Source organism: Sorex fumeus, unplaced genomic scaffold, assembly GCF_029834395.1.
Source record: "Sorex fumeus unplaced genomic scaffold, SorFum_2.1 ptg000010l, whole genome shotgun sequence".
Classification (NCBI taxonomy): Eukaryota; Metazoa; Chordata; class Mammalia; order Eulipotyphla; family Soricidae; genus Sorex; species Sorex fumeus.
In genome coordinates this window covers 7,150,342-7,176,481 of record NW_026606067.1, presented here as the reverse complement: position 1 = coordinate 7,176,481, position 26,140 = coordinate 7,150,342, and the positions used below count along the sequence as shown (strand labels likewise).

Sequence of the window (26,140 nt, the reverse complement as noted above, 5' to 3'; positions counted from 1 at the left end):
GCACAGTGAGTAAGGCGTTTGCCTTGCATGCAGCCAACATTGCCGACACAGGTTCAATTCCCAGCATCCCATATGGTCCCCCGAGCACCGCCAGGAGCAATTCCTGAGTACATGAGCCAGGAGTAACCCCTGATCATCGCCGGGTGTGACCCAAAAAGAAAAAAAAATCAAACAAAAAAAAAACACGTGATTAATAAATTTATACAACTGAATATTATCACAATAAACTAAGATTATGTCAGAACAAGGTTGGAGAAGAAGACAAGACACTTGGGAGTACAAAATATTTTAACTCTACATATTTCAATTATAATAACTTATAGCACACATTTAAATATCTGATAGACTAAAAAATATTTTAATGTGTATTTAAATGCTGTGAGAAAACATGACAAACAACAAACAGCATGTAAGACCAACAATGGTATCCGCTTTTAGAGTTAAACAAAAATAGCCAATGGCTTTTATTTATTTATTTATTTATTTATTTTTGGATTTTTGGGTCACACCCGGCAATGCTCAGGGGTTACTCTTTGCTTTGCACTCAGGAATTACTCCTGGCAGTGCTCGGGGGACTATATGGGATGCTGGGAATTGAACCTGGGTCGGCTGAGTGCAAGGCAAATGCCCCACCTACTGTACTATTGCTCCAACCCCAGCCAATGACCTTTAACTCTCAATGAAAAAAAAATTAAAATAGTCTAATGATGGTCACGGTCCTCTCGTTGTTCATCGATTTGCTCGAGCGGGCCCAGTAACATCTCCATCATGAGACTTGTTTTTACTGTGTTTGGCATATCGAATATGTCACGGGTAGCTTGCCAGGCTCTGCCTTGTAAGGCAAACGCCCTACCACTGTGCTATCGCTCCAACCCAAAATAGTCTAATAAGATAGAGGAAAAAATATATCATCACCAGACCGGAAAGGCAGTACAGAGGATAGAGTGCTTGCCTTCCTGCAGATGACCCAGATTCCATTCTTAGCATCACCCTGAGCCCACCCAGAGTGATTCCTGAGCACAAAATAAGGAGCAAACCCTGAAAACAGTTGGGAATGGTATAAAAACCAAAACCAACAGAACAAAAAGTAATAATCAATATTTTAACAAAAGTTTCCCTACCACTTGAGGTAGGGTGGAATCAAAATTTCACTATGAACTGAAAGGCTCCTTTATTTAACCTTACTTTGGTTCGGGATATTTTGCCCCATGCAGCAGTGCACAAGGGCTATTCCTTGCCTTGCTCAGGGGTCACTCTTGGAAGTACTCAGAGAACCATGTGGCACAAGGGATAGAACCTTGTATTTTTCCATACAAAGGACTCATTTCAGTCCTTTAAGCTATTTCCCCCACCATAAAATCTCAGCTGTCATAGTCCAATGTCTTTAGGGACAACAGATTTAAAAGGAGAAAACAAAACAGGAAAACAAATGATACAGTTAATGCAAAAACTGTCGTCCTGTTTTCTTGGGTCTAATATTCCATAAATGTGATGATTAACTAGAAATAATAATCTGAATATTTCTTCATTTAACATGAAGCTTTCTCCTAGGATGCAAGATTAATGTGCTATTTGTGACCTTTTACTTTTCTTACACACAGAAAAATAGTAATTTTTATTATCAAATAAACACTTCCTCAACAGCTACTGAAGTATTCTGAATTTTTTTAAGTAAGTATCTTCTTTCTCATTATCGCTAATCCCTGAACTAATTTGTCACTTTCCTTGTTTATTCTTTTCTGCTTGTTTTGTCAGTGATACAAACATATAATGATACAAGGAAAACACATAAGAAAAGTAAATTTCTAATAAGACTATTAGAAATAAGAAGGAATAATACAGAACTCTAGTTAACCATGTTATAAACATATTTTATAATAATCTATCATTTGAATAATGATAGACACCAATTCTTTTCTAAGAACAATAACAAATACAATGATTGACCACAGAAACTAAACATATCCCCGGCATACAATATGCAAGTACACATTAAAAATCACAAAATGTCTTAATTGACAGAGAAACCAAACATGAAAAAATTCATTTTAAGGAAATCAGAAGTCATCATCATCAAATGACTACCAAAAATATCATATTCACCATATCTAATATATGTTCACCATGGAATATTAATTTCACTATCATAAATAACCTTGTCTCAAGAATCTACATAGAGATACATTTTATTTTGCAGTATAAATATGGCTTAAACAGACCATATAATATGTTAAGAGAAGACAACAGTTGACAAAATTGCATTTCTCTATTATACTTCCATTTGTGAAACATAATTATTAGTCACAACATATAAAATCTATATGTATATGTACTTGTATAAATATTAAAAGTATTTTTTTCTCTGAGTAAGTTGACATATGAAAATACATAGCAACTGTATTTCTTGTGTATCTTAAGGAATACTATTAGACCGAGAATTTATATTCTAATATTATCAGAGCTAAAATTCAAAATTTTATTTTTAAACAAAAGAATAAAATTACCTGAATACTAGCAACTGTATTTTTTATATCACCTCATTTATCTGTTCTGAGACTATAACTAGATACCTTTGGGGTGTCTATCAACCAAGGCCATCCCTTTTGAGATGAGCCCCAACCTCTTCAACCTAAGAAGCTGCCCCCTTCCTTATAAAGGATGCAGTGTGAGTATGTGCATTTGAGACTCTTATGACATTCATTGACACTTGTTTGATTTGCGGCATATAGATATTTTAATCAAGTTTTACTACATAATGCCTAAGATATCTACTTTCCAAACTTCCAAATGCTAATTTTGGATAAAACAAGTCTGGCTTTCCCCTTGTTTTCTTAATCCTAATGAATATTTTTGTAGCCATTCTTGATTTAAAAATAGCTTGGCCTTCCAGATTTTGTAAAATTAATCAAATGTTAGCATAGCTATTAAAAGGAATAAAACCAAGTATCCTATGACTGGTTGACTACACTCTCACACACTTGTGGATGTTACTGCCCCTCTTCACACAATCCACTTAAACATGCCAATCAACAGAAACATCAAAGGGCAAGAGGACAGGGAATTACATAAAGACCCCACATCTGTTGTGATTAGATAATATCTATTTCCGCCAGATATCATGTTCATTACTGTGCAGGACAAATCTTCATTGTCAATAGTTCAAGTAAGTGCTTCAGTGCCATAGCCAGAGATGACAGCCAGGGTTGAGGAGGCAGTCCAAGACTTTCCTCTCCCTCCACTTCCTACCTATCCTTCCTATGAATTGTAGCCAAATTGATTTTCTCATATGCTGGCAGGACTCTCAGTCTCTTCTTTAGATAAAGTAGGACTCATTTTTCCAAGTAAAAATATGACTTTTCAGTCCAGGGCTTGGTGGGAGCAAGTATTTTGTCATTAATAACCCACTTCTGATTTTGTTACCTTTGAAACTCTGCCCCCGTCCAGTCTGGGGTTGCTATGAAGGATATGAACAACACAAGACAGTCCCCAATCAGCCAATCATAAATAACACTTTTCTGGGATGTTTTGTAAGACATTATTTTTACAGGAATCATTATTATTACAAACATTGGATATAACAACGTTCGCCCCTACAGTTTATAATTAAAAGGAAAAACATCAAATCACATGAAATGAACACAAACCCTAACATAAGTCAGTCCTCTACTCATCTGTCCACTCACTTTACAACATGGATATCCTTTTCCTCAAATTCATTCTCAAGCCTTGTTAATGAGTTTTGTACTGATTTTTCTTGCCAATTTCACTGCCAGCTTTACATTTTCAGTGTGTTAAAACTGCTTAATAAATTTACCCACTTTTTCTTTTCTAAACGATTCCATATAGTTCCAAAATAATAACTTCACTACAGATTTAATTCTGATCATACCACTTCCTCACGCCAAGCTTCCAATAATCTCCTCAGTCTACTAAAAAAAATGATCTTTCTTTCAACTACCATATAAGTTCTCCTACAGTTTTCTTCCCAGACTACTAATAACTACTACTAACCTTCATGTATTATATATAGTTCCCAATATTGTTTACTTCCTACCTTTTTCCCTAGGATACGTCCTATGGAAATGAAGTCACAATTTATCTCAAAAACATGTATCCCCAAAATAAAACATACTTTCTAGACTCTACAAATAACTATAATGCTCCTACAGGACCTTGTACGCTTCTGTAGTTTATGTGATAGTTACTATAGTGCGAAGGGGCCGTGCGACACATTATAAGACACTTCCTACGCATTTATGCCTCTCAGAGAGCCCAGCAAGCTACCGAGAGTATCCCGCCTGCATGGGCAGAGACTCGCAAGCTCCCCATGGCATATTCGATATGCCAAATACAGTAACGACAATAGATCTCATTCCCCTGACCCTGAAAGAGCCTCCAATCGTTAGGAAAAGGCGAGTAAGAAGAGACTGCTAAAATCTCAGGGCTGGGAGGAATAGAGACGTTAATGGCACCTGCTCAAGTAATTCAACCACCAGTGGGATGACAGTGATACAGTGATACTGTGTGTCTATCTTTTCCATACAAAATAAAGTTAAGATGTCCAAGTATGGATTCTATCACTCAGCAACTCTCAAACACTATCCCTTCTCTTAATTGCCATAGGGAAGTCCAGTGTGAACTCCATTTAACATGTACAGAGGAACTGGCCACACACATCATTAGGAGTTTACTAAAAAGAGTCATTACATGGCACGGGCTAAAGGAGGAATAGAATTGGGTAGACAGAGACATTTTATAATGAACATCTAAATTAGTCTTTTTTTAAGCACACATTTAATTATACATTCCGCCATGTATAAAGTTTCAAGTGTAAAGAAATGTACAGTATCTCTCAGATATTAAAAGGGAAGTGAAGTTATATCACTCTCTTAGGGCCAGAGAGATAGTACAGTAGATTGGCATATGGCCAATTTGGGGTTTAATCCCTAACACCACATATGCCCCCCTGATCACCAGAAGGAGTTGTCACAAAGCAGAGTCAGGAGCAAGACCACATTACAGGTCTGACCCCCAAACAAACAAAAACATCATCACCTCCCACAACAAAACAGGATAGAATGCCCCTTGGTTGGTAGAATAAAAACAGCAGTGCACATGTTATACTATAATGTGCTTTATTCTTTTCAAGGAGCTGGTGTCATAATACAGCAAATTAGGGTATTTGCCTTGCATGCAAGTGAGCTGAGTTCAATCTCCAGCATCCTATATGGTCTCCTGAGCATTGCCAGGAGCAACTCATGAGTGCAGAGCCAGGACTAACCCCTGAGCACTGCCAGGTGTGGTCCAAAAACCAAAAATAAAGAGAGAAATACCATGTTAAGAGAACAAATACTAGTATATAATCACATTTTTTAATCTCAAAGAAAACTGTTTTCTCCATTAAAATCTAAACTATTCTAAGCACTATCTCTCATTTTTTTTTAATTTTCTAGGAACTCCCCCACATTTAGGAACCTTCCCTAAATGAAAATGGAATTTCTTGTTTCATTCTAATTATGTATTATTACCACTACCTATCTCAACAAGAGATAGAGTTGAATCCTTGCAACACCGAAAGTCCCTTGGAAAATGGCGCTGCTGGCTGTCAAACATATTGATGGCTTTCACTGAGCAACTCTCTATGTAAATTTTCAGAATTCACTTTAACAGTCATTTGAACTGTCACTGTATGAATTATGGACTGAAGCATATTCAGCTTTGCCATTTCCAAAGGAAAAAACCTTGTGAATATTATTAAATTCAATGTGGGGAAGGCATTTTCAAGTCAGATGACTTATGTACCTATGTTTAGAATGACATTAAAAAATTATTTGATTCTATTGGGGGGAAAGTCTAAAATGCAAATAACTCCTTATTCTTTGTTATAATATACATATATATGTGGCATATATATATATTCATCATAGTTGTGACTTCTTTTAAAAATATCTGTCTTATACTACAGGATTAAAATTCTTGGCACTGTCGTTTAAGTCACTTGTGCTCAAGAATGCAGGAGAATCCAAGATGAATTTTAAGACAAGAGTTTTTTCCTGGAAAGTCATGTTCTACCTCAAATAACATGGTTCTGAATCCAGAGTGGGGTCCAATTATGAAAGAAGGTTAACATAACAGGAAAAATACGACAGCCCCAGACCACAACACCATTATCAGCAAAGGCAATGGAATAATCTGGGCTTCCTAGATGAATGGGTATAAGGTAAATAACTAGAGTGGTTACATTTTAGACAGTTATTTAAAAAGAATGAATAGAAGGATCAATTAATATAGAGCACAGAATACTAAGATAGCACTGTAGCACTGTCATCCCATTGTTCATCAGTTTGCTTGAGTAGGCACCAGTAACATCTCCATTGTGAGACTTCTCGTCACTGGTTTGGCATATCGAATACACCATGGGGAGCTTGCCAGGCTCTGTCATGCGGGTGGGATATTCTCGGTAGCTTGCTGGGCTCTCCGAGAGGGACAAAGGAATCGAACCTGGGTTGACCGCATGCAAGACAAAAGCCTTCCCCACTGTGTTACTGAGAAAGTAGCCTAAATTTCATGTGACAACCATTAGTAGTAACATGGAGTAGCACTGTAGCACTGTCCTCCTGTTGTTTATGGATTTGCTGAAGCAGGCACAAGTAACACCTCACAACAAATTCTGAGACTTGTTGTTACTGTTTTTGGCATATTGAATATGCCACGGGTAGCTTGCCAGGCTCTGCAGTGAGGGCGGATACTCTCAGTAGCTTGCCAGGCTCTCTGAGACGGATGGAAGAATCAAACCCGGGTCGGCAGGTGCAAGGCAAACTCCCTACCCACTGTGCTATCGCTCCAGCCCTAAATACTTCAATATGTTATTATTTTATATTTTCATTTGAGCTACACTAAATTAAACTCTATAGTGCAAATTATAGACTTTTACAAAGTCAGTCTTTTTCTTTACTGACATAGCATAGGCATTCAAACCTAAAGATCATATGTTAAAATCATGTTTATAATTATTATGAAGATGCATAATCAAATGAAACTTATATTGGCTGTGGAAAATTATTGGAGGTGGGGTGCACAGAACAAACTAAGAATACTGAGACATTCCAGAAAAGCTGCCTAATTTAAGAGGAAGCAAAATTAGAAAAAAATGAAGACCAAGAACTAATTAGTAAAATAAGCTTTTAAAAAAGTACAAACTACTGTAAAGTTTTGGGACAGAAAGACTAGATTGATATTGGTGGTGAGGGATAAATTGAAAAGATGTTCTAGTTTAAGGCTATTTATATCAATTACTTAGCAACCAGAAGTCAGTCAGCTAAAATAATTATGTTTTTAATATGTATCTACATCCATGTATACAGAAATAGATAAATAATTAAATAATTAAATTCATGATACTTAACAAATTGTATTGTAAATAAATAATTAAATTCATGATACTTAACAAATTGTATTGTTAGGTGGTATGATTTTAATCTAGGCTTTTATGGGAAAAGAAAAGAAATGAATTAATATAGTATCTGTAAGAAGCAGGGATAACCACCAGTCAAACCTGTGTTCTGGTGAGTCCTTATAAATTCTCCATAAAGTGTTGCCCATTCTAGTCTCTATTGATGACATTTTTACCTGATGTTTACAGCAAAGACTACAACTCAAGAGATCTTGCATCCACAGCTATTAATCAAACCCATCTATACAAAAATGTATTTTTTAAAAGATTACATGAAAAATTCACATCCTATCAGTAACCTCGAGTGTTCCCTTTTTATCCTACAAAATATATCTGAAATACATTTATGTGTTTCCTGCAGACTTACTTTAAAGGAAAAATTCTCTCTAGTTACATCAGCACCTAGCAGTGAGAATGTTACAAAACTCTTTTGAAACTTACTATTCTTTTATGACAGGAGAGTAGGTGAGGACACCATATACTAATGAAGATATACTGGAGCAATGTCCTTTCAATTTAGACAGCAAGGAATGCTCTATTTCTCCTGGACCACTTTATCTCTCATTTCATGGCTTCTTTGCTCTGGCTTATTCCATGACCCATCTCTGGTAACTACACACAAGTTCACAGAATTTAGACAGGAGGGACCAATTTGATTTGATTTTACAGTCTCCTTTATCATCCTGTGCTATGTTGGATTTTTATTTAACTTAATGCTAGTTTATGTATTTATGTGCATGGATGCAAAACTCTGAAACATGTGAAACATATTAAGAGATCAGACTAAGTGACAATTCCTGCACCAAAAAATTTCATATGACAGTTATATCTAACAATAACTCAATAAGAGGATTCCTTACCACCTCTACAGTAACTGAGAGAAAGTAATTCCACAGCAGAACAAGTACTTTAGGGAGTTGAGTATAAGTTGAAAAGTCCTTAAATTCTCCTGAGAAAAATGAAAGGGGAAAAAAATCTAGCCATAGAAGTTGGATGACACTGACAAATGTTTCCAGAATGACCACTTCAAGAATCATGGAAAGTAAATTACGTGCTCATATCAAAGTCGCTTGATTTTATTTACACTCCTTTGGTTTTTCTCTTCTTGTTCTTTTTCACTCAGTAAAGCCATGTATTTTTATTTTACTACTAGCAATCAGACACCTTTTGCCTATTTCTTAAAAAAATAATTTAAAAATCTATGCTTTACTTTTTTTTTTTGTAGGAGTACTGCTATTTATTCAGCCACTGATTAGCTGATTGAATTGGGCATGAACTCTACCTTCATTTTTTTAAATTTTATTTATTTATTTTTCTTTTTATATTTATTGAATCACTGTGGGAAAAGTTACTAAGCTTTCAGGTTTAAGTCTCGATCTTACAGTGATCAAACACCTTTCCCTTCACCGGTACTCATTTTTCACCAACAAGAACCCCAGTATACCCATCCTCCCACCCCTCCAATGCCTGTGAGGCAGATGATTTCTGCTTAACGCTTCTCTACACTGATTACATTCATTATTTCGACAAAAGATGCACCATTATAGCTTGGAATTCCTCCCCCCCAAACATTCAGAATTGCTGAAAATGGATTGTGAAATATTTTGTTTTCTATAGCTGGTTATGAGAATCATATAATGTCATGCGGCCATGATTTTGGATTTCTGTAAAGAGCCAGATAATTACGAGATTGGTTTCTGTGTCTCTGGTGTTATGGCCGTGCCAGAGAGCTGCTCGTGGGGGGTAACTCGTGACCTCAGTAGGGCATGAAGGACGTGCCGGTACCGCCCCTCTTCCCATGAGACTGCAGTTGCCCTGTCACCACCGGCTCGTACCTGGCTTTCCTATAAGCTCTGAGGCAGCGGCCACCTTGCTGCCAGAGGGGAAAAAGGCGGAAGGGAGCAACACCCTTTCCCTCCCAGGGAGGCATGTCGCCATAGTTTAACGCATGGTCCATTCACTTTTCTTCTGCAAGCTGCTGGGCTCTGGACTAAGTCGCTTTCCTCTGGAGCCATGGCCGTGCCAGAGAGCCACTTGTGGGGCCAATTCATGACCTCGGTAGGGCATGAAGGACAAGCCGGTGGTACCATCCCCCTTCCCATGAGACTGCAGTTGCCCCTTCACCACCAGTTTATACCTGGCTTTCCAATAAGCTCTGAGGTGGTGGCCACCTTGTTGCCGGGGGTGGGGGTGTGGAGGAGAAGGTGGTAGGGAGCAACACCCTTTCCCTCCAAGGGAGGCATGACACCATAGTTTAACGCATGGTCCATTCACTTTTCTGCCGCAAGCTTCCAGGCTCTGGATTCAGTCCTTTTGCTTCTGGAGCCATAGCTGTGCCAGAGAGCCACTTGTGGGGGGCAACTCATGAACTCGGTAGGACGTGAAGGACGAGCCGGTACCGGTCCCCCTTCCCATGAGACTGCAGTTGCCCTGTCACCGCCAGCTCATACCTGGTTCTCCAATAAGCTCTGAGCCGGCGGCCACCTTATATTCAGTCCAGATGACTTCTGCCAAAAGCCGCTGGGTTTCAAGATTTGTTTCTGAGTCTTTGGGATCATGGTCATTAATAAGCTTGATCAGGAGCCAGAGAGGCCATTTGTGGGCGGCAAGTCGGGGTCTCATTGGGATGGGAAAAAAGAGTCGGCTCCACCCCCATGTGGTGAGGCCCTGTGTGTCTCGTCACTGCAGGCCCAAACCTGACTGTCCAGTGGTCTCTGGAGGATGGCGGTCATCAGGCCGCCAGGGGAAACAGGCCAAGGCACAAAACCTATTCCCACCTGTAGTGGCCCAGTGCCAGTAACCTACTGCAGGAACAGGAAGCATTTCTGTCAAAAGCCTTTGGGTTCTGAGATTCTCTTCTGAGTCTCTGGGATCATGGCCATGAAACAGTTCGATCAGGAACCAGAGAGGCCATGCCTCCAATTATATAGCTGAGCTGGAGGTGGTTTGTGGGTGTGTCTCCCACGTACCTAACTTTTGGCCGTTTACTTTCTTGGTAAACTTTGCCCCAAGTTTTTGGGGTCTGGCCAAAGGCACAGCAGGAATTTTGGGGTATCTGAAAGTCTGGCGTTGCCATCAGGCTGCTGATGCACTCACCTCACAGGTACAGACTGACCTGCTGGCAGCACCATACCCCCTATGCTTTACTTTTTCTACTAATTTCCCATATCCAATATTCACTGTCTAAAGAATAATAAAAAAAATAATTTCTTTCATTCACAATTATTTTTAACTTCGAAAACTCTATAATTTTTTCTGTTTAGTTTATCACTGTAATACTGGCCTAAAGGAGGGCCAAAGTTACAAGAATTTTCTACCATTAATTACATCTATACTCATGTGCTTATTGTTCTTTTATTTACAGCATGAATCACATTTGTTTACATTATATAATATTTGGCGGCTCATAACAAGCAGTTTCTGGTTCTTCTTCTTATGATTATGCAGTGGTTCTCAAGCTTCCTTCTCCTACTCCCACACCACAGGAGTGATCCCTGAGCACTGCCCATTGTGGCAACAACAACAAAAATTATTATGTAACTTGGAGTGATTTCCATATTTCTACACCTCATGTAATTAATTCATCTGTTAAAAGGGAAAAAATAGCCTAACTTCTCAGAGCTGGTGTGGAGATTAAATGAGAGAATCATACAACATGCTTAAAAAGATGAATGGCATATATTAAGACCTGGGTGAGACAGTCTTTATGATGATCATTATTTTCAATATCATCATAAATTTTCACTTCATCTTCTTTATTTGCAGTGAAATAGCACATGAACTCTTGTGGGAAGAAAGACAGGAAACAGAAAAGCTTTCAACTAGAATCTGCCATTGTCATCATCATGTGGTGTGTCAAGAACTAAAGTCACTGCCATTATGCCTGGCAATGGGGATATTGGTACTTGTGCAGCTTACTGATCACCCCATCTGACTCCTAGGGGGTCGAGTAGTATTTCAATTTTTGAAGGACCTGAGACAGCAGGTTGCCCATTATTAAAGCCACACATCTGGTGCCATTGTTAATAACTGGCTGTTTGCAATATGTGGACAGTCTACAAATTTTCCCACAGGGAGTTAAATGAGGTTGAAATGTGTTAATCTGCTTTTATCCCTATTCACACAGTGATCTACAAAATGGGCTAACTGCGCTCTTGCAATAAAAATTCATCATTATGATTCAATGCAAAGTCCAGCACAATCGGTCCAAGAACAAGCAGTCTTTCATTTTTCAAATTCAGTGGGTTGGGTTTTTTTTTTTTTTGGCTTTGCATGCAAAGTCCATTTCTTACATATATTTACATACTGTGAAAATAGGAAGTAATACAAATCTGAGTTCAAGTAATGCATACACAGAGGGAAATGAGTCTCACCCTTGAAAGCCTTGGCATAATTGCAGAAGCACATAGAGGACTAAAAGAGTTGCAAAGAGAAGCCCATTTAAGACTGTAAACAAGACAAGAGTCAAAGAATGAGGGTTATGATGCCAACCACAGCCCCCTACAGAACAACCAAGCATGACAATTTTGGATCCTGTTTCTGTTTTCCTTCATGGTTCCTATTTGTCAGAGAGAGAGACAGACACAGAGAGAGAGACAGAGAGAGATGAGACAGAAAGAAAGAAATGATGATAAATATGATCCATTCAAAAAAAATGTGTAAAGAGGAATTCCATTGCCCTTGATCTTCCTTTTTGGTTTTTTTTTTTGTTTTTTGTTTTGTTTTGTTTTTGCTTTTTAGGTCACACCCGGTGATGCACAGGGGATACTCCTGGCTCTGCACTCAGAAATCACTCCTGGCAGTGCTCAGGGGACCATATGGGATGCTGCGAATCGAACCTGGGTCAGCTACATGCAAGGCAAACGACCTACCCGCTGTGCAATCTCTCCAGCCCCTGATCTTCCTTTCTATGTCCCCTCTTCTCTCCCATACCCAGAGCATTTTTCTTATTTCTCAGGCAACTAAGACTTTGCAGTCACATAAATGATTTACTTCCCAATTCCAAAGCCATCCCACTGCCCAGTGAAAGTAGACAAATATACCTAATACTACTAGAGCACCGAATCAATGTAAACGATTAATTTACATTAGTTTCCTCTTTTCCTCTTCTTCTTACAGTTATACTATATCTTGGTATATAATATAATTGTAAGAAGAGTATGTTACTCTTCTTACAATTTTACTATATATTAGATTAATTTAAAAGATTGTTTTAGTTGCATCTAGTTATTGAGAAATCAAAAATCAGAAACTTCGTGGTGCTACAAAAATAGTATAGCGGTGGCAGGGTGCTTGCCTCGCAAAGCAGACTCAAGTTTGATCCCAGCACACCATATGGTTCCCCAAGGCACCAGAAGTAATCCCTGAGCACAGAGGCAGGAGTAATTACAGATCACAGCCCCTGGCGCCCAAAATCAGAAACTTCTAATCTATTCTTCTCCTAACAGATGATCGGATACTAGAACTAAAAGCCTTTTTGCAATCTCACGTGCATCCCATTTAGGTTCTTAACATCTCTACAGGTGAATGTGGAAACTGCACTGAGGATCAGACTTTTGCAGGTATTCCAGAAATGCTCTTTACCTCTACTTCTCTTTTTCAAGTGGTTTTCTTTTCAACTGCAACTTGATTCTGACAGATGACTAATATCTTTCTGAAAAGAATTCTTCAAGATCCATTTTTTGAATTGCCTATCCAGGTAAGATGTGTCGAAGAGTGAAAACTCATTGTCTTTCTGGATCATTAGCTATTGTTTTGATTACTTTTTAAAAAAAATTCAATTAGCGGTCTAATACTCAGAAAAAAACAAAGGTATTAAGTATGTCTCAGAAAAAGGGCCAACTTAATTTCAAATTATCAATGTATAAACCACGGCAGAGCCTGGCAAGCTACCCGTGTGATGTATTCAATATGCCAAACACTGTAACAAGTCTCATGATGGAGTTGTTACTGGGCCCACTCGAGCAAATGGATGAACAACGGGAGGACCGTGACCGTGACCGTGACCAATGTATAAAACAACTAGTCAATTTATTTTTGTTCCCAAATTCCAGCAACTAGTCAACTTTCATTGCAAAATATGTTTCTTCTTCATTTTTTAAAGCTAACTTAAGCATGGTGCATAAGACAGTATTGGTAATACATAAATGTGATAATAAAAAATGATTAATCAATGACAATGTGATTTATGAACAAAAAATTGTATAAACAAAAAAGAAACTAAAAAATAAAAATGGAACTTTTGTGTTAAGATAGCAAAGAAATAAAAATGTGGACTGGTGATAAGTACATTATATAAGTAAATATATTTTTAGTTTAAGTTTTAGTGTATACCATTAATGATAACAAGAGCAATTAGTCTTTTACCTTCATTTATAATATTCCTATACTACTTTTCCTGTCTATTTTTGTAGGAGTTGAGTTACTGTGGAGAAAAGTATATTAATAATTTTCTGATAAAACAATTAAATTAACAAATAATTTCTTGATTATCCATCGGGAAGGTTTTGACACCTATCCTCAAGACTAACTTGAAGTTGAACTGGAGAAGCTGTTGAATAGAAATTTTAATCCCCTTAATATGCCATGGACCTGATATGAAAATGATTATCTTATATTTCAACTTTCTTGACTCAAAACATATTACATACAAAAGTATTATGAAAAGTTAAAAGTTAAATCACAACTAGGGAGACGCTCAAAGGGCTGGAAGGGTAACCCAGGGCTTCGCATACAGGAACCACAATTTCAGCTCTTACTCCACATGGTTCTCCAACACAGCCTTGACTGGCCCTGAAACAGTAGAGATGCCCTCCCTGCAATAAATCATGCAAAAATAAAAAGGCAGATATTGCTATCACATAGCCACATATGGGTAAGTATATATGAGACTGAACGGATTCAAAATGTAAAAAAATAATTCTGTAAACCAAATGATCATGCTATCCAACTCACCTATCCAAAGAAGCATGTCAATTGTTTCTCAATAAAACTGGAAAAATAACGTCCAACTAATCTGAAAAGTCACATTTAATTTAATTCATAAAAGGAATGAATCAAACCCGTTTTGTATAAAACATTAATGCCAGGATTTATTATCACTATTGAAAAAAGGTCAGCCATGTTGGCCGCTTGTAAGGCAAACGCCCTACCCGCTGTGCTATCGCTCCAGCCCTATTGAAAAATTATCAAGTAATATTTTTGTGTATTTATATAGTACATGTCATATATATATTCATTTTATGTACTATTATCTACTTCAGAAGTTAGCAATTTTCATTGCCTTATTCCTGGAGATTTCCCTCAAATAATCAACAGCGCTAAAAACCAGCACTTTCTAGATTCTCTTCCTGACAATGCTAAGATCATTTTTTATAGATACTGCAAATGCATGGCTAATTCTACCATGTAATTAAAGAATGAAAGTGCACGTCTCTCTTTACAATAACACTTAAAATAGTTTTAAAGTGCATTTATTGATCTAAATGTACAAAGTTAGAATAAGTACTGAGGAGAAATCCCTACTTTAAAAATAATACAGAACTTATTACAGAAGATAAAATTAGTCAATTATAAAAATATGCCTGCCATATACAAATCCAAAATACTTGCATTCTATGATATCTAAACTTACAGTTCAAATGCTATTCAAATATTTTCCAATTTTATAAAGACCTTCTCAATTACTGAATTACTCAGTTACTTCATTCAAATCTTTTTATGTTTTTAAACATATTAATATTACATTATTTTAAATGTCATCAATAAAAATGAAAACTATTTCAATTTACTGAAGTAGTAAGAAATGATTGGATTTTTGAAAACTACAATGGCTGTAATTAAAAAGGACCACTTCTAGTTGGCTATTTTGCTAATTTACCTTCATTACACTCATGCATTCTAAACTTTACAAAACCAAGACATCATGAAAGTTGAGAGAGGTATGTTCTTAGTATCTGAAAGTCTTTAAAATTTGAACTTTTCCCATCTTAAACATCAGGGAAACATTCCAAATCATTGACTTTGATGAATCATAGAAATATCTAAGCTAAGAAATAAAGGAACAATTCAGATGCTACAGACTAGCTTCCATATGAAATCAGTCCCAGTTAAATTAGTTTCAGTCATGGAGTAACTCTGAAAGCAGTAAATATTCTAAATAATAGATACAAAACATAATGAATGTGTTGAGTCATCTCTACTACAGTGGTTTCAGCTACTTTATTTTCAAACAAACATTGAATATCCTATCTCAAAGGGTACATAAGATCTTCTCAGTAAACCTTAAATGGATATTCTGCAAGGACATCATCAAAATATAAACAGCACTGCCAATATCCTAAGAGGAAGTCCACCTCTAATGATACCTAAGAACATCTCCGACCAATTACTATTCTATATTCCTCCCTATAGTCTTTCCAATAGCCAAGAGAATGAAGCCAATGACATAGCATAAACTGAAATATTAAGTGAATGGATAAATGACCATTATAGAATGACTTTTCTTTTCCTCAGGATGCCAAAGAAATAAAGTGCATCAAATATGTAGAAGACATCCTTAAGGCATAAGCAGTTCTCAAACTTAGCAATCCTCAAACTTATTTCATGGTCTCACAGAACTAATTCTAATCAAACACTAAGTTATCTGCTCTGATGTATTTACATCAGAAAAAGGCTATCAGTATGCAAAGGAGAGTCAACTATATCAAAATAATAAAGATATTGCATTGACAGATACATTCTATAATAGAATCCACATATATTTCCTGTACACATACATTTCATGTGATATATATTTTATATATGACGTGTACACTATGTGTGTTTGTAAATGTCTCCCTGTCAAATGCAGTATAGTACAACATAAATTTAAGTAGAATTCAGAGAAAAATCTAAGGAGGGAACACTCAATTCCTATATTCTCAACAGGCTACCACTAGACTCTGCTTAAACACTTAAATACTCCTGATTCAAACAGGTACCGCCTGGCGCCCAGCACCAGGGACCCTTTCTGGGCATGCACAGCTAACTTGACCCCCTAGAACAGCCGGTTTTCTCCCTTGATCTGCGCGGGACGGGAACTGAGGCACATCACACAGAAACAAAGCTGAACGCTCCGGGCATTCTCGCCTGATTCAAAAAGGTACCACACTGCGCCCAGCACCAGGGACCCTTTGTGGGCAAGCACAGCTAACTTGACCTCCTAGAACATCCGGTTTTCTCCCTTGATCTGTGCAGTACCTGAACTGAGGCACATCACATGGAAACAAAGCTGAACCGCTTCGGGCATTCTCGTCTCATTCAAAAAGGTACAGACCAGCGCCCAGCATCAGGGACCCTTTCTGGAGCCGCAGCCGCTAATGCGGCTGCGAATTATTCTCCCACTACATATCCAATAGGAACCATAAGTTACCCTCTTAGATGGAAACTTCTCTAGGTTAGCTCAACCACTAGAAACACATTAGCCAACAATTTGTTAAGCCTATCTCAATTCATTCTGAATATCAAGCAGAATAGTAACATTGAACATGAAGGTCTAAACCACACTGGTCATAATGGTAAAGCAACACAAAAGCCTACCAAACTTTATTATTGAAGAGGCTAGCCCAGAAGACACCAACAGTACTGTAGTGTTAGACAACCTCTTTGACAAGAAATTCAGAAGGGAGGTACTTAGGATGCTTAGGGAGCTAAAAGAAACAATGGAAAGCAGTGCCAATAAAATAAAAGAGGATTTGAAGGCAGAAATGAGGAAAATGCAAAAGGAAATGTCAGACCTGAAAAACCTGGTAGGCAAATTGAAAAACTCAGTGGAAGGCCTCAGCAGCAGAGTAACAGCTGCTGAGAACAGAATCAGCGAACTCGAAGATGAAGTCCAGAGACTCTCCAGAAAAGAGCAGAAAATGGAAAAGAGACTCAAATTTCGGGAACAGATGGCAAGAAAAGATCGTGATGAAGCCAGGAGGGGTAACATAAGAATTAATGGAGTCCAAGAGGGACAGGAAGAAAACCCTGATGAAGAAGAATCTGTCAAAGACATCATTGCTACAACGTTTCCAGAGCTGAAGAGAACTTGTGACCACATTCAGGGGGCCCGAAGGGTACCAGCTAGAAGAAATCCGAATAAAAATACCCCAAGACACATTCTGATCAAAATGACCAAAACCTTAGATAGAGACAAATTTCTGAAACCAGCAAGATCAAAGAAAGAAATTTCCTACAAAGGACCATCCTTAAAATTCACAGCTGATTAGTCTGATGAAACCCTCATGACCCAAAAACAGTGGTGGAATATAGCGAAAAAGCTCAGTGAAATAAATTACTCACCAAAAATACTTTACCCAAAGAGACTTTCATTTATAACAGGAGGAACAACACACAGTTTCACAGACAAACAACAGCTCAGGTACTTCATAGACTCACAACCATGGTTACAAGAAGAACTAAATGGGCTACTTTAAGACAAGACAGGACCCTCAAATACACCAAATTCAACAGAAAAATTGGACAAAACACATAACAATAAACTCTCTCAACGTCAATGGGCTAAACGCACCAATTAAAAGACACAGAGAGGCAGGATGGATTGGAAAATTGAACCCGACATTCTGCTGCCTGCAAGAAACACATCTCAATAGTCAAAGCAAACACAGGCTCAGAGTCAAAGACTAGAAAACAACCCTACAGGCAAACAGCTCCCAGAAAAAAGCTGGGGTAGCCATCCTAATATCAGACCACATTGATTTCAGAGTGAAGAAAGTCACAAGAGACAGTGAAGGCCATTTCAAATTGATCAAAGGATCTGTACAACAGGAAGAACTTACAATACTAAATGTATATGCACCTAATGAGGGACCAGCAAAGTACTTAAAACTACTACTCGTAGACTTGGAGAAAGACATCAATCACAACACAGTACTAGTGGGCGACTTCAACACCGCTTCATCACCTCTTGATAGATCAACCGGACTCAAGCTTAGCAAGCACATACTTCATCTGAGGAAAACAATGGAAGAAAGGGACTTAGTAGATAGGACACTTCATCCTCAAAAAGCTGAATACACATTCTTCTCAAGCCTGCAAGGAACATTCTCCAAGATAGACCACACACTAAGCCACAACACATACCTCCATAAAATTAAGAAGATAGAGATTGTATCAACAATCTTCTCAGACCAGAATGCACTGAAATTAGAAGTAAATCACACACAAAAACAGAAAACTAAATCAAACCCCTGGAAATTAAACAGTGCGCTATTGAACAACAAGTGGCTTAGAAAGGAAATCAAAGAGGAAATCAAAAGATTCCTAGAAATGAATGAAAATGAGGACATGAGTTACCAAAACTTATGGGACACAGCAAAAGCTGTGTTAAGAGAAAAGTTTATAGCTCTACAAGCATTCCTCAGGAAGCAGGAGGGAGCCCACATAAATAACCTAACCTCACAGCTTAAGAGCTTGGAGAAGGACCAACAAAAGGAGCACAACCCGAACAGGAGGAAGGAAATAATAAAACTCAGAGCAGAGATTAACGAGACGGAAACCCAAAAAACAATCCGAAAGATCAATGAAACCAAGAGCTGGTTCTTCGAGAAAATTAACTAGATCGATAAGCCTCTCACAAAACTCACAAAGAAAGGGAGGGAGAAAAGCCTAATAAACCGAATCAGAAACGAAAAGGGGGTCCTTACAACAGAAACTACAGAAATTCAAAGGATCCTCAGGGAGTACTTTGAGAAGCTTTATGCCACGGAACATGGAAACCTCAAGGAAATGGATAAATTCCTAGACTCCTACAGACTCCCAAGGCTGAAACAAGAAGACCTGAAATACCTGAACAGACCTATCACCATCAACGAAATTGAAATGATAATAAAAGTCTCCCCAAGCACAAAACTCCCGGCCCAGATGGATTCACTAGTGAATTCTTCCAAATCTTTAAAGAGGACTTATTCCCAAACCTCTTTAAGCTTTTCCACGAAATTGAAATATCAAAAACACTTCCAAACCGTTTCTATGAAGCAAATATTACCCTGATACCAAAAGCAGACAGAGATAACAAAAAGAAAGAGAATTACAGGCCAATATCCTTGATGAACACAGATGCAACAATCCTCAACAAACTACTAGCAAATAGAATCCAACGACTCATCAAAAAGATCATACAACATGACCAAGTAGGATTCATCCCAGGGATACAAGGATGGTTTAGCACTTGGAAATCAATCAACATAATCCATCATATCAAAAAAAGAAAAGATAAAAAGCATATGATCATATCAATAGATGCAGAGAAAGCATTTGACAAGATCCAGCACCCATTTATGATGAAACCCCCAGCCAAAATGTGTATAGAGGGGACTTTCCTCAATATAGTTAAAGCCATCCACATCAAGCCTACAGCAAGCATTGTCCTCAATGGCGAAAAACTGAGAGCCTTCCTTCTAAGATCAGGGATGAGACAAGGATGCCCACTCTCTCCACTGCTGTTCAATATAGTACTGGAAGTACTTGCAATAGCAATTAGGCAAGGAAAAGATATTAAGGGCATTCAGGTTGGAAAGGAAGAAATCAAGCTCTCACTATTCACAGATGATATGATACTATACTTAGAGAAATCTATAACAACCACCAAGAAACTTCTAGAAACAATAGACTTGTATAGTAAAGTGGCAGGCTATAAAATCAATACCCAAAAATCCAAGGCTTTCCTATATGCAAACAGTGCAAGAGAAGAAAGTGACATAAAAAAAACAATCCCATTCACAATTATGCGCCAGAAAATCAAGTACCTAGGAATCAGCTTAACTAAGAAAGTACAGGACCTGTACAAAGAAAACTACAAACCGCTACTTCAGGAAATAAAAGAGGACATGAGAAAATGGAAAGTTATCCCCCGTTCATGGGTCGGAAGAATTAACATTGTCAAAATGGCAATACATCCCAAAGCATTGTGCAAATTCACTGCAATCCCTATAAGTATACCCATGACATTCATCAAAGAAATGGAGCAAACAGTCCTGAAATTCATATGGAACAATAAGCCCCCACGAATAGCTATAGCAATTCTTGGGAAAAAGAAAATGGGAGAACTCAACCTCCCTAACTTCAAACTCTACTACAAAGAAGTAATAATTAAAATAGCATGGTACTGGAACAAAGGCAGAGCTGCAGACCAATGGAACAGTGTTGAATATACTGACATCTCCCCTCAATCATATGATCATCTAATCTTTGATAAGGGAGCGAGAAATGTGAAGTGGAGTAAGGAAAGCCTCTTTAACAAACTGTGCTGGCAAAACTGGACGGCTACATACAAAAAAATGGGCTCAGATCTCTGCCTAACACCATGTACAAAAGTAAGATCAAAAAGGATTAATGACCTCAACATCAGACCGGAATCCATAAGGTACATTAAAGACAAATTTGGCAAAACCCTCTACGACATTGAAGCTAATGGTATCTTCAAAGATGTCACGCCACTGGCCAAGCAAGTGAAAACAGAGATAGACAAATGGGACTATTTTAAACTAAGAAGCTTCTGCACTTCAAAAGAAACAGTGAATAAAATACAAAGACAGTCAACAGAATGGGAAAAGATACTCGCCAAATACACATCTGACAAGGGGTTGATATCAAGGATATATAAATTACTGGTTGAACTCCACAAGAAGAAAACATCTAACCCCATAAAAAAATGGGGCAATGAAATGAACAGAAACTTTTCCAATGAAGAAATCCGAATGGCAAAGAGGCACATGAGAAAATGGTCTACATCATTTATCTTCAGGGAGATGCAGATAAAAACACAATGAGCTACCATCTCACACCTCAGAGACTGGCCCACATCCAAAAGAACAAAAGCAACCGGTGCTGGCGCGGATGTGGCGAGAAAGGGACCCTCCTTCACTGCTGGTGGGAATGCCGACTGGTTCAGCCCTTTTGGAAAACAGTATGGACGATTCTCAAAAAATTAGAAATTGAGCTCCCATTTGACCCTGCAATACCACTCCTGGGAATATATCCCAGAGAGGCAAAAAAGTATAGTCGAAGTGACATCTGCACTTGTTTGCTCATTGCAGCACTCTTTACAATAGCCAGAATCTGAAAAAAACCTGAGTGCCCAAGAACAGATGACTGATTAAAGAAACTTTGGTACATCTACACAATGGAGTACTATGTAGCTGTTAGAAAAGATGAAGTCATGAAATTTACATACAAGTGGTACAACATGGAAAGTATCATGCTAAGCAAAATGAGTCAGAAAGAGAGGTATAGACATAGCAAGATTGCATTCATCTGGGGGACATAAAGTAACAAAATAGGAGATTAATACCCAAGAATAGCCGAGATCAGTACCAGGAGGATTACTCCATGGCTTAGAGGCCAGCTGGGCATTCTAGGGGAAAGGGCAGCTCAGATAGAGAAGGGTACACCAAATAAAGGGTGTTGGGAGGATCCTCTCAGGATGGGAGATGCATGTTGAAAGTAGACGATGGACCGAACATGATTGCCACTCAATGCCTCTTTTGCAGACCACAACACCCAAAAGGAGAGAGAGAACAAAAGGGAATGCTCTTCCACCAAGGCAAAGTGGTATGGGGGTGATGGGGGTGGGATGGTTACTGGGATCCATAGTGGTTGAAAATGGGCACTGGTGGAGGGATGGGTATTTGATCATTGTATAATTGAAACTCAAAAATATGTAAGTCTAAAACTGTACCTCATGGTATTTCACTAATAAAAATTTAAAAAAAAACAGAAACATACTTCTTTATATATTTATTATATGCCTTACTCATTTTCACATGCCACTTCATCTATGGCCTACAAAAGTATAATTTATAATTCTTAAAGCTTTCGAAATTCCATCATATAATTCCTCCATCATCTCGAAGAGTTGTCCTTAAATTAATCTTAATTATTTAAGAATTGACTTGGGGCGGGGGGAAACAGTAAGAAAGTGAGGAGGAAGTCTGTAAAGTTTGCAATATTGAACCAGTTACCACTATAGGCACCCGAACCTCAGTCCCAAAAGACAGTCTGAACATGCTTCAAATGATCCCAACCATGTCACTGGGAAGCTTATATTTCTCTAACAATTCCTGTTACTTTGTGGCACTTCTCCAAGCTAATGTCTTATACTCTTGAGCCTAGAGAAAAACAACAAAAAACCCACAAGCAGAGAAGGTTCCGAGAAAATAGTCTAGAGAATATGGGCAGAAACCTAAACATATCTTTTGGTAGAAACAAGTGATTTCTACATACAAGAGTACTTCCTCTATTCCTTAGGACTTGTCAATGATGTAACTGATGATGATAGCATTATAGTTAGAATTATAAGCAAAGCAGCATTAATGACCATATTCCAGACAAAAAGGATGACTTGACTTAATGCCTATGAATTTAGGAATGTGAAGAAAATTAAAAGTATCGTATACTGAAAATCAAAGAAAGGGAACACTTAATGAGCACCCAAAGTGCTCTATATGCTGTGAAATTATTCTTTTAAATCCAAATAAATTAAGCAGAAAGGACTTAGAAACTTCTTGAGAAATATGAGTCAAACTAAGCTCAAGTCCCATGTGATCATGTACTAAGACAAGAATTTAATTTACCAACAATTTAGTTTCTTCTTTACTAAAATAACTACCCACTCACTTATTGAGGGGTTGTATGAGGATTGACTGTGATAACATATAGCACAGTTTAATACACAGGGATTAATTCATATACATGCACACCTTTTGTATGCACACACAGGTACGCATATACGGCACATAGAGCACAGTTAGTGCATAGCACCAGACAGAGCTTAGTGCTAACTAGATTTAAGACTTGTGCCTTAAGAAATTAAGCTAGGGAATCTCAGAATAGCTCAGTGACTTGGACATGGTCACTGAGCTAGTGAACAAATAAGCAAAATACTGAAATGTGGGTCCCCGTTATACGAAGGCCATTTTTCCCAAAGATTTAAAATAAAGGAGCGAGGCGGGTGGGGGGGAACAACCAAAGCTGAATAATTTTTCAAGAAGCCATAAAAGTAGTCAATCTTTAAAAACACATGTAAAATTTTTTAAATTTTAAATACCTGCTATTAACAGCAAGTATGGCCTGCATTTTAAAATAAAGTTGGGCTATTATAAGCATTTTGAACTAAATGTACACTCTGGTGGAAGAGCATGGAATCAAACACAGTGGGCATGGAAACTTAATGTCAACTGCATTGAAAATTAAGGTAGCTAAAAAAATTTTTCAAATTAAATGAGGGCTATAAAAAGAAATAAATGTACATACCTTTCAATAAGGCAATGAGTCATTTTTATAGTATTGAAGAAAAATGTTGGTTTTTTTTTTCCATTTTTATTGAAGTTTACAAGGTTGTATATGCTTTAGAGTTAAAGTTTCACACCTCCCTTAAATATCATCACTTCATTATATCCATCAGCAAAGTACCAATATCCCTCTACTACAGATCACTGAATTTCACCCCCTCACCCCAATTCTTAATCATTTAAGTATTTATTTGTTGCATCCTTAGACTAAGTAGGGAAACCATAAAGCAATGAATATTTTGGATTTCTTTTAAATTTTCATCACCAAATCCAAACTGAAAATATACTCTCTATCTTCTATGTATCCAATCTATCACATGCTTTTTAAAATGAAAACTTCTATTCCATATAATGGCACCAAAGTCCTGGAAAAACAAATTATATTCAATTATTACATACACCACCCTGCACTTGATAAATCATTTAACTAGGTTAATACAGAATAATCAGGTTTTACAAATGTGCATCTTCAATCAACCTAAACACTAGTATTTTCCAAATACTAGTGACAATTCAGTTATATTGGCTCTTCTCATTTTTAGCCACTATACATATTTTCCCAAAGAGAAAATATTAAATTGATATATTATCTTCCATAAACATCCAGAGCGTCTTCAATTCCTAATATGAGATCAAAGGAAAGCCCACAATTGATGACAAGATAAAATCCCCTGGGCTTTAAGGATAGAAATTGGTACTGGGACTTGAGATGGTGAGAAAAACTAAGAGTATTATCCCATGGTGAATAGGGGGGACTTTTTCATGAGACCAATAATGGACTTTTAATATAATTAAAGCAGAACATCAATACCAAACTGAACTTTAAAGAAACATTTCAATTGAATTAGGAACCTGGTTATTATACCTATATTATTTTAAAGCAAGAAATGTGCCATGTGATACATGAAATGACCATTCCAGAAAATACTAAATTTAGTGAAACATAAACTGGTTCCCTTTTTAATCACAAGATTAAAATAGCTGGAGGAATTTCAAAAGTTTGAGCAATGCAGTGATGCTTGAGATATAACTCTAAAATAATATTTTGCTAATAACAAATACTCTAACATAGCTTTAATTTTGACACACATACCAGATGAAAAAGACATTAATATGAAAAGTTTGGATCATGCCATGCAAACACCATTATTTTGGGTCACAGTTATGTATTCAAAGTATTTTCCATTGCAAATATTGTCATTTTTCCTAACTACCTGTTACGTATTGAAACCAACTGTCTACCTTCAACTCCAAATGTTCAAAGAGCCTAAAATTCTCGGAACATCCAAACAAGGCAACGCTGAAAAAAAAAAATAAGTAAATAGGTGTAGAGGATTTTAAGTTTCTAATGTGCTTCTTCAAACAACTTGCATACATTTTCGAATTTGGTTAAGGACACCTCAGGGGATGGGGGTGGGGGGGCAGCTGAAATCGTTTGACACTGTCATTGCGTGTCATTTGGATGCGATGTACCTCTCATTCCAGCCTTACGCACAGCCCAGGAAAGCTCAAACAGACAAATGAACAACGCAACAAATGCATTGCGAGGAAAAGAAAGTCCAAAGGCAAAGAGTTCCCCGAGATCTAGCAATTGCTCTAGAGTCAAAATGGAGAGACAGAGTCCCTTCCGTCTCGGGTTCCCTCTTCTCCCCTCCCTGCTCTCCCCCCATTCAGCTTCCCCATCTCCCTATTTATGGAACCGCCGTGCAACCCACCACTCACCTGTCATCGTTCTGCCATCCTTGGTCCCCCAGCAGCAAATCCCGAAACCTGTACCTGGGAGGTAGAGGGGGCACTTCGCTTTCCAAATCAACCATCCTCTCTCAAAGAGTGGGAAACATCGATCAACAAATGGAGGAGAGAAGGGAAAGAGGGCTGGGTGGTGGTGGATGGAGGTGGGGGTTGAGGGGTGGGGGGACCTAAAACTGCAGTGCCCGAGCGAGTGGTGGCAGGGGAAGGGGCCTGGGGAGGGGAGGGGGCTGCCGGGCGCCGGAAGCCGAGGCTTCAAGGGGGCAGGCTCCTGCCTCCCGAGGGTGCGCTGGGGATGATGCAAACCCAGACCAGGAGCAAAAGTCTGGCTCCGCCGGGGATCGGCGCTGCCAGGGAACCGCCCCCAGGCTCGGCGCCGCCTCTGGTCCCCGGGACTAGGGGGAGGCGGGAATGCAAAAGTTACTTGGCCGGGAGAGACGCGCGGTGCCTAGAAAGGGGGACGCGAGGGTGGCTGGGCGCGCGGCCGGCTGCTCCGACGCTTGGCGCGACGCGGGCGGCCGAGCAGGGGCGCAGCCAAGCCCGCGGGGCTCGGGTGGTCCCGGACGCGGCCAGCCCGGCTCTCCCGGCTGCAGGCCGAGCCAAT

General features: G+C 38.4%; 1 protein-coding gene across 2 annotated transcripts in view; it reads right to left on the bottom strand.

The window, feature by feature from the left end:
• Positions 1-25,622, bottom strand: part of KCNT2 (potassium sodium-activated channel subfamily T member 2) — a 436,080-nt gene extending 410,458 nt beyond the window's left edge. For both annotated transcript variants that reach the window (XM_056110603.1, XM_056110604.1), the window contains exon 1: positions 25,510-25,622. In XM_056110603.1, the coding sequence (XP_055966578.1) occupies positions 25,510-25,604 (95 nt within the window). In that variant the 5' untranslated portion in view covers positions 25,605-25,622. The remainder of the gene's footprint in view (positions 1-25,509) is intronic.
• Positions 25,623-26,140: the final 518 nt, after the last annotated feature.